Raw genomic sequence first — 8,904 nt, 5'->3', positions numbered from 1 at the left:
TGGCTCTCAATCTCCCGGTGTGTCCATTTCTCAAATAATACCCTGTCTCTCAATCTCTCCTTGTTATCTCAATCTCCCTGTTCTCTCTATCTCCCTCTCTCTCCATCTCCTGTTCTCAATCTCCCTGTTTCCAATCTCCCTGGTCTCTCTATCTCCCTCTCTCGTCAATCTCCCTGTCATTCATCTCCTTCGCTCTCCATCTCCTCTCTCTCTCCATCTCCCTCCTCTCCTCTCCCTCATCCTCTCTCAACTCCTTCTCTCCCAATCTCCCTCTCTCTTAATCTTCCCTCTCTTCTATAATCTACCTCTCTCTCAATCTACCTCTCTCTCAATCCCACTCTCTTCCCAATCTCCCCTCTCTCCTCTTCTCCCTTTCTTCCTCCCTTCCTCCCCGCTTGGGAAGCCTGCTCATACTCTGTTCAGGGTAACACATCCAGGCTGTGTGTTACGGAGCATGGATCAGAGCTGCGGCCTTGCCCACATCCAACGAGGCCAGTGGGCCCTAATTATAGGCCAGGGGGGCCCAGCCTCCAGCCCAATTCTAGACCCATGCATCTGATCTCCAGCCTAAACCCAAATCTAGCTTGTGTTCCAAATGGCACCCTATTCCTAAGTAGTGCCCTGGTCAAAAGTAGTTCACAATTTAGAGAATAGGGTGCCATTTGGACACAAACCTAAAGCCTCAGCATTCCACCATCCACCGGCTCTATTCACCACTAAAACTTCCTCTGTATCCTGATAAAAGGGGGGCTGTATAATAGCTCTGTGATTGAATCCACTGCATGGCCTGCCTTGTATGTGTTTGTATATTGTTTTGCGTGTGTGGTGTATGTGCGTGGTGTACTGTATGTGGCAGTGTATATGTCGTGCGTGTATGTGTGTAGTAGTGTGTATAGTGTGTAGTGTATGGTTGTGTAGTGTATGTGTGTGGTGTAGGTGTATGATGTGTGGTGTACTGTCATGTGCGTGGATGTATGTGGCGTTGGTTGTACTGTATGTGCATGCTAGAAATAGTATGTGCGTGAGGGAGATTGAGAGACAGGGAGATTGAGAGACAGGGAGATGGAGAGAGAGGGAGAGGGAGATTGAGAAACAGGGAGATTGAGAAACAGGGAGATTGAGAGAGAAGGAGATGGAGAGAGAAGGAGATGGAGAGAGAAAGGGAGAGGAGAGAGTGCATGTGTGGTCTAGAATTCCCCTCTGCTATATGACATTTGAGTGATCAACCTCTGTCAGATTCAGGGTGGAGGGGTCATTGACAGGGTCAATGCTCTAGCTGGGGAAAGATGAATTTATCTGTACTCTTGGGGCTTAGCTTACACACCACCACTCATGTACCTGTGTCTGTATTTGTGTCTGTGTGTGTGTGTGTGTGTGTGTGTCTGTGTGTGTGTTTTTGAGTGTGTGGTGGCATTAACAGTGAAAACAAGCATTATCATCCTTCTAAAGCCCCCAGTGGGACTCCATGTTTTACACAGGGCTGCGCTCGCTACAGCCTCCCTGAAATCCAATATGTAAATCCACTTAGGCCTGGCCCGCCAGAGCATGTTCTCATAGCAGAGAGGGGAGAGAGAGAGACGACAGAGAGAAAGACAGGTGGAGAGAGAGAGAGACACACACAGAGAGAGAGAGAGGGGCGAGGTGAAGAGAGCGAGACAGAGCGAGAGCGAGGCAGACAGAGGGGAGAGGAGAGAGAGAGAAAGAGGAGAGTGGCCCCAGAGAAAGGATGGAACAGGGACTGGAAGGGGTTGGCAGTAATCCTCAGGGCAGATGGGGTTTCATTTGATCCCATGTAATATGTATGAGCGGTCTTGCTTCAGGAATGGCTTTGATGCAGCATGCATGGAGACTAGACAACTGTCCCTCTCAGGGAGAGATAGTGGGGCCTACCGGGCCCTGGACAGCTGTTGACTCCACGTGGAGAATCGTTCTAAGCATCTTTAAATACCCCAACCTTGACAAACACCATGTATTCAGTCGTAGAACTGTCATCACACGGATGACAGAAGATGTGTGTGTGTATGTGTGCGTCAGTGGAGGCTGCTGAGGGGAGGACGGCTCATAATAATGGCCGGAATAAAGTCAATGGAATAGTATCAGCCACATGGAAACCACGTGTTTAATGTGTTTGATACCAATCCATTGACTCCATTCCAGCCATTATTATGAGCCGTCCTCCCTTCAGCAGCCTCCACTGGTGTGCGTGTGTGTTTGTAGTATACATGTGTCTACAATTAAAATGCGTGTGTGTGTAGGATTCCATTTGCGGCCTACCTTCCATCTCACAGCCCAGGAGCTCGAGACGCAGGCCCATCCCAGCAGGGGTGGACCTCTCTGGGTAAACCCTGATGTATCGGGTCAGCAAGGGCTCCACAGTCCTCAGCTCTGGTGTATCGTAGTTCTGATTCCCCTCGAAAATCTGTGGAGAGGACCACCTGTGTTAGTTCATCGACAACAGCAGAGGAGAAGTCCTATACCGTGCACGCTGCAGCAGAGAGAGAGGCTGAGATAGGCAGATACAGATACAGAGAGAGACAGACACACAGAGAGAGAGAAAACGAGAGAGAAATGTTACTGTCTGATAATGGCATTGCTCTCTCTGATGTCTCTCTCCTATCACAGAGACCCTAAGGCAGACGTATTCCTTCCTTTGGAAAATGAGCAGGGCTCGAGCAGGGCTGAGAGAGGGGAGAAAACAATGGAAGATGGACCAGATTTCTCCGGCTGACATCTAAAAAGCACTGTCAGTGGGACTGTAAACGAGAGCCCGGTGGCTACAACTAGCACCTGCCGCCCCAGCAGGACACAGCGGTCAAGGGCAGCCTCAGCTCACTCTATCTCTGCTCAGCCTCAGAAGTTCTCTATTTAGAGGAAAGAGTGAGGCTAGGGGCCTTTTCTTTGGGAATAACGTAGCGAAGGGGTAAGATAGAGGAGAGGACTAATGCTTTCTCGCTGCTCAGCTTCTGATCTTGTCATCTGAATAAGAAAGGAGGATTCTGTTTGGGAATAACAGAGGTACACGTAGAGGCGAGGAGATGAAAGGACAGGAGAGAAGAGAAGAAGAGAGGAGAGGTGAAGGAAAGGACAGTAGTGGAGATGAGGAGAGGAGAGGTAGAGGAGGGGACAGTGATGGAGTGTAGTGGATCAGTGACCATTAACACTGGAACACGTCTTGTCTGTCTTTGATGCTCCGAGGTTCTCAGGGAAAGAGGGAGAGATGGAGGGACAAGTAGGACAGGAAGATACCCAGCCTCTCACTCCTTCATAAATCAACCATCAGGTGATCTGGGACACATTTACACCACATCCTGTCGGAGAAAGTTGTAATTGGGGACAGGGCTGTAGAGGTACTTCCTGGAGGTGTGCGTCTGTGTGTGTGTGCGAGGTGTGTGTACGGTGTGTGTGTGTGTGTAAGACGCTGTGTGCGCGTGTGACACACTCAAAGCATGCCGACGGCGGCAGATACATCTAGGGTCGTTTCTGCGTGTCACACGCTCTCTCTCAGCTCTCCTGCCTTTTTCTCCGCTCTCTTGAGTAGAGTACGATTCTACTGAAAGGCTTGAGCAACCTCAGCGGAATACTAAGAGGATAGACGCTAGACAGCAGTAGGACTAGGAGACACCCTACAGATGGTTATCCTAATGTGCTATGAACTACTACCCAAATGGACTCCATAAATGACTGMTAACTGACTCAACGTCACTGGTTGTCAGTTTGGAATAGGGAGATCATTTCCCATTAGATAGTCAACAAAACCCACCTTTCTGTCAACTGCTCAACATGGTAAACACAACAAACAAACAACCAATGAAAACGGTTCTTCCTCTTACCTTTGGCTTGTTGCCGCTGGCGTCCTGGACCATCTTCCAATCAGATCCGTTGTTACTGTATCCCAGTCTGAACTTCTTCATGAACACTTTGTTCTCTCTGTGTTTCCCTCCCTGGATGATGAGCCCTCGTACCAGCTTCTCCTCCCCCAGGTCCACCTGCAGATGAATGGAGAGGAAACGCATTATAAGCACTTCATAGATACTCATGACAGCATCATAATGCATTATACCTGTATACCGTAAGTAAAGTGCTTCCGAACTGTTTATTTGTAATCTCATCCTCATTTTGACCAAATTCTTTGTACGTAAAGGTAGGATATATTCTCCGAAAATATGTTATATGAACCACTAATATTTMATAACCATCGAACCCATCTCTAATCGCAAAGCCCCCCCCAAAACATAAGAATAGTCTATTAATATAGTTGATCTAACCTGTAGCCACTCTGAGGTGAAGGGCTGGGGCTGGGGCAGCAGGGTCCACCCGGAGCGGCTGGTCAGCAGGCGGGCGTTCTCGGGTACCCAGCTCCGGTCCGTGTGGGACGAAGCTGTGATCTGGGCATCCGTGATCAGGCCCGATACCATGCCAAGCATGCCTGAACATGGATACTCTGAGAGGGGGAGAGAGAGATGGAGGTTAGCATAAGTCTTTCAATGAGCACGAGGGATTTGAGAGAGAACCTGAGGGGGATATTTTTATCTCAATAAATGATTTGTATCACCAGTCCGGGAAGGTTGTTTTTCATGGTTTATGTGGTAATAGGGGAAAAGAGTGAGTGATGGTGTGAGAGAGAAACACTCTAGCTTTGTGATGCCTCCACCTCTCTCTCTCTCTCTCTCTCTCTCTCTCTCTCTCTCTCTCTCTCTCTCTCTCTCTCTCTCTCTCCTCTCTCTCTCTAATTTCTCCGCCTGGAGTGTTTGTCTCCCGGCATCCAATTAAAACTCTCCCTTCCTTCAGCGGTCATTTCTACCTGGGAGAGCTATTCTTTCATCTTGAACCCCCTCCCTCCCTTCATCCCCATCGACCCCCCCTTTCCTTTTGTCGTTCTATACCTCTGCTCTAATTTAGCCCTGTGTTCTCCGAGCTTTCATCCTGAATCTGTGTTCGTTCATTTTCATCCCCTTGAGTGCCTTGTGCATTCTACCTTTCATTCTACCTTTCATATGCCCTAACTGCTTGCTGCTGGTGGTGGTTTCACTTCGTGCCGTTTGCACCTTCCGGCTCAGAAAAATGTTCCGGCAATGAATCCACACACACAGGCTGACTGTCTTGTCTGTCTCCTGACTAGCCGTCTCTTTCCTTTCCATCCACTTAATCAAAAGAGTCTGCAGTGACCTGCAGTAACCAATATCATATTTACAATCTGCTCCCAGGGAGAGGGATAAAAGGAGATATATTCTTGGAACTCAGTGTAACTCTGCCAAACCAACAGAACAAGGCTTCATTCAATCTTTTCCATCGTTATCACAGTTCCTGTTCAAAACAGAGAGGAATAAACTAGTTCTACGTGACTCCCAGGAGACCCAAACGAGTCCAAATCGAATCAGAGAGAATGCCATGGATCCTCAGGACAGGACCAAACGCTCACTTGGAGATTTGTCATCCGTTTGAGGCTGAGAATTTCTCTTTCGTCGCCTGCCAAGCGCCCTGTGAGTGTGATCCCTGTGATCTCTGATGGAGCCATGTCAGAGGGAAGCTAAGGCACTCCACTGCGGTGGCTCACGCTCTCGCTCTTTGAAGCGGATGGATAAGAGAGAGTTAGAGAGGGGGGTTTCCAGGGGGATTTGGAAGTTTGGGTGATCAGAGCACCACAGGTCATCTGCTGTGGTCACGAGCTTTTAATGCACCTCAGTTGGGACTGTTTTGGGCGGCACGCACACCGGACACACCCATAAACCGACCGCGCGTGTGTGTAGTGGCACACCACTGCAAGGGGCAAGGCTGAGCAGGGTAACCTAGGGTTTGGCTGGGGAACTCTGTGGCKAAACACACACATGGGCTTATTTACCAATAGAACAGCAGAGAGTCAGCAGGCAGAAGGGAAGAGGTTAAGTTATTACTACGTAGGTGTGTACAGTATCTCCAACTGCAGGGCACATCTCATGCGCAAAGACCAGATAAGATTAGACACAACCTGAAGGCCCTCCCACTGGGCACAAATGTCAATTCAACATCTATTCCACATTGGCTTCAATGAAATGACGTGGAAACAATGTTTAGATCAGTGGGCTGTTTCTCTGTGGGCTTAGAACGGACCACTTTGATATCTCCTAAAAAGCATTTGTCAGTAATCTCTCTGAATGCAGGACTGAAAGCAGCCTTAAAGCAGAACCTCTCAAACCTGACCAGAGAATTACAACATCACTCCTCCTCAATCCCTCTCTACTCTCTCTAACTCCTCTCTTTCTCTCTCTCTCTCTCTCTCATCTCCTCTCTACTCATCTTCTCGACTCTCTCCCTCTACCTCTCTCTCCTCTCTCTCTTCTCTCTCTCTCTCTCTCCTCTCTCTTCTCTCTCTCTCTCCTCTCTCTCTCTCCTTCTCTCTCTCTCTCTCTTCTTCTCTCTCTCCTCTCTCTCTCTCTCTCTCTCTCTCTCTCTCCTCTCTTCTCCTCTCTCTCTCTCTCATCTCTCTCTCCTCTCTCCTCTCTCTCTCTCTCTCTCGCTCTCTCTCTCTCTCTCTCTCTCTCTCTCTCTCTCTCTCTCTCTCTCCTCTCCGTCTCTCTGTCTTCTCTTCCACTCATGACTCTCTCTCTGTCTCCCTCTTCCTCTCCTGAGCGTGTGCAGAACATCCAGCTGGCAGTGTGATCAGAGTGGTGCCCTACCCGCCGTCGGCTGATGAGGTCACAGAGTGGCGCTCCCTGCTCCTGTGATGTGTCTGCAGTGCGGTGTGTGTGTGTATGTGTGTGTATGTCTGTGCGTGTGTGTGTCTGCAGTGCGGTCTGGTCTCACTTCCAAACATTGAAAGCGCTCCAGCTGTGTGCCAGCACTGCACTGCCCTCTGCATATACACACATGCAAATGTGTGACCAACGCAGACCAACAAATGCACACACATACATTAAGCCCTTCACAATGCCATAAAATAAATGCATGTTGACAAAGAGGCAGGGATGCTGTGAACCTGACCACAATCAAAGCCCTGTAGTGGGTGGAAGGTTGCCAGCATCACACTGATGAAGACCACTGCAGACTTTGTGGACCCAGCAGGGGGCTGAGACTGAGGGGGTTGGGGAAAGGACAGAGGGTAGGACAAGAGCCACGGAGAAGGTGTGTGTGTGTGTGTGTGTGTGTGTGTGTGTGTGTGTGTGTGTGTGTGTGTGCGTGTGTATGCAGGCAGTTGCAGTACTCAGCTATGGGAAGCCGCTCGCCTGGCCCGCTAAACTACTCTGCCTGCCGGCCTGCCTGCTGTTGATGTCATCCATATTGAATGAGGTACATCTAAACATCAGGTAACATCGATGCGTAATCATCTTTATGCACCTCTCCTTCATAATGTAGAAGGCAGCACTCGCCTCAGAGTAAACCCTCTCTCACTGGGCTCTCACTACTGTGAGTTAGGGAGACACCGAAATGTACACAATAGTTACCCGGAGGAAAATGGGAGAGGGTCATGCTTTTTTAAAATTTAGTCCAGGGAAGGGTAATGTAATTTGTAATCGATGAAATGCAATATTACTCAGGGTTGGAGAATGAGTTGCTTATTATAGTATCTCAAGTGTGCCCGATGCTGCCCCTCATCCTTGATTCCATGCTGGGCGCGCAATATCAAGCGCACCTAGTGTGGTCTCAATCAGCCTGCCCTGCTCTTATTGATGTAAACCCTACTGTGCTGCCTAACCAAGGACTGTACTGTGTGTGGTGGCATTTCCAGGAGGCGAGTTAATATGTCMAAAAAAATGCAATATCTGTGCGCACAAACTAGTCCTACTGATGTCCTGTTCAGTTCGAGAGAGAGAGCGTGAAGATGAGAAACAGGAATGAAGGTATTTAAAAAAAAAWATTCTGGATCCACATTAGCTGTTGCCAAGGCAGCAGCTACTTTTCCTGGGGTCCAAAGCTTGCTACTGATATAATTGATTTTAATACAAATTAAATGGACCTGATTCTATAAAAAAATCTATAATTACGCTTTAGTCCGCAATGCTTTATGCTAGAAACAAGCTGTAAAATGCCCGGGGAAAGACGTGAATCCAATGCATATGGGATATACCTGGGTTGTCTCTATGACCTTCAGAGGCTGCGCTACAACCTTCTATAGCCGAGGAGCAGTGGTGTAGCGCTCTTTTTGGGGGGTTAGGGAGCGCAAGAAAATTATGAAATGAMGTCATAATTTCTCTATCAAAGTTTGTACCGACAGATTGAATATCACTATAGAATAGGTGCATAAAATGCATCCTCCAATTGCCACGTCTGCCTACTTGCCCACACATCTTGTCTCAAGAAAATGTTATATTTTGAATAACCTCAAACACCAAGTTAGGCATTCCTCATTTCAAAGTAGGCCATCGTCTGTCAATGGTGAATGATAATTCTTCCCGTTTTACAGGTGAAACACCCAAAGTGCATGCCAGTCACTTGAAGTCCATCAGTTTCATGGGAAGATGCATGTAGAGCTTCTAGAATGACTGTTTCTTGAGCGAATTAAAGCAGATGGCGTGAACAAGCGACTATATTAGCATTTCTTGTAGGTCTATTTTGATTCAATCTGAGCATAGCCTGTAGTGTGTGCAGTTTTAATGATTGTTGAAAGAATATTGGACTATTCAGCTTCAGACAAGAAATGACTGAGGAGGTGTTTTTGGTGGTGTAACATACTGTAATATAGTCCTACTGCCATATGCTACAGTAGGCCTATATGGTATTACACTGTATATACAAAAGTATGTGGACACCCCTTCAAATTAGTGGATTCTGCTATTTCAGCCACACCCGTTGCTGACAGKTGTATAAAATCGAGCACACAGCCATGCAATCTCCATATACAAACATTGGCAGTAGAATGGCCTTASTGAAGAKCTCAGTGACTTTCAACGTGGCACCGTCATAGGATGCCACCTTTCCAACAAGTCAGTT

The 8,904-nt window shown here is 47.9% G+C and overlaps 1 protein-coding gene across 1 annotated transcript in view; it reads right to left on the bottom strand.

Annotated features, from left to right (window-relative positions):
• LOC111973563 (neuropilin-1a-like) overlaps positions 1-8,904 on the bottom strand; it is an 88,316-nt gene that overhangs the window by 10,086 nt on the left and 69,326 nt on the right. Inside the window, 3 exon segments of the mRNA XM_070446814.1 lie at positions 2,136-2,419; positions 3,831-3,986; positions 4,266-4,441. Of these exon segments, the coding sequence (XP_070302915.1) occupies positions 2,136-2,419; positions 3,831-3,986; positions 4,266-4,441 (616 nt within the window).

The sequence above is a fragment of the Salvelinus sp. IW2-2015 genome, linkage group LG14, assembly GCF_002910315.2.
Source record: "Salvelinus sp. IW2-2015 linkage group LG14, ASM291031v2, whole genome shotgun sequence".
NCBI lineage: Eukaryota > Metazoa > Chordata > Actinopteri > Salmoniformes > Salmonidae > Salvelinus > Salvelinus sp. IW2-2015.
Note: the sequence above shows the minus strand (reverse complement) of the source record. Positions and strands in the feature narration are given on the sequence as shown.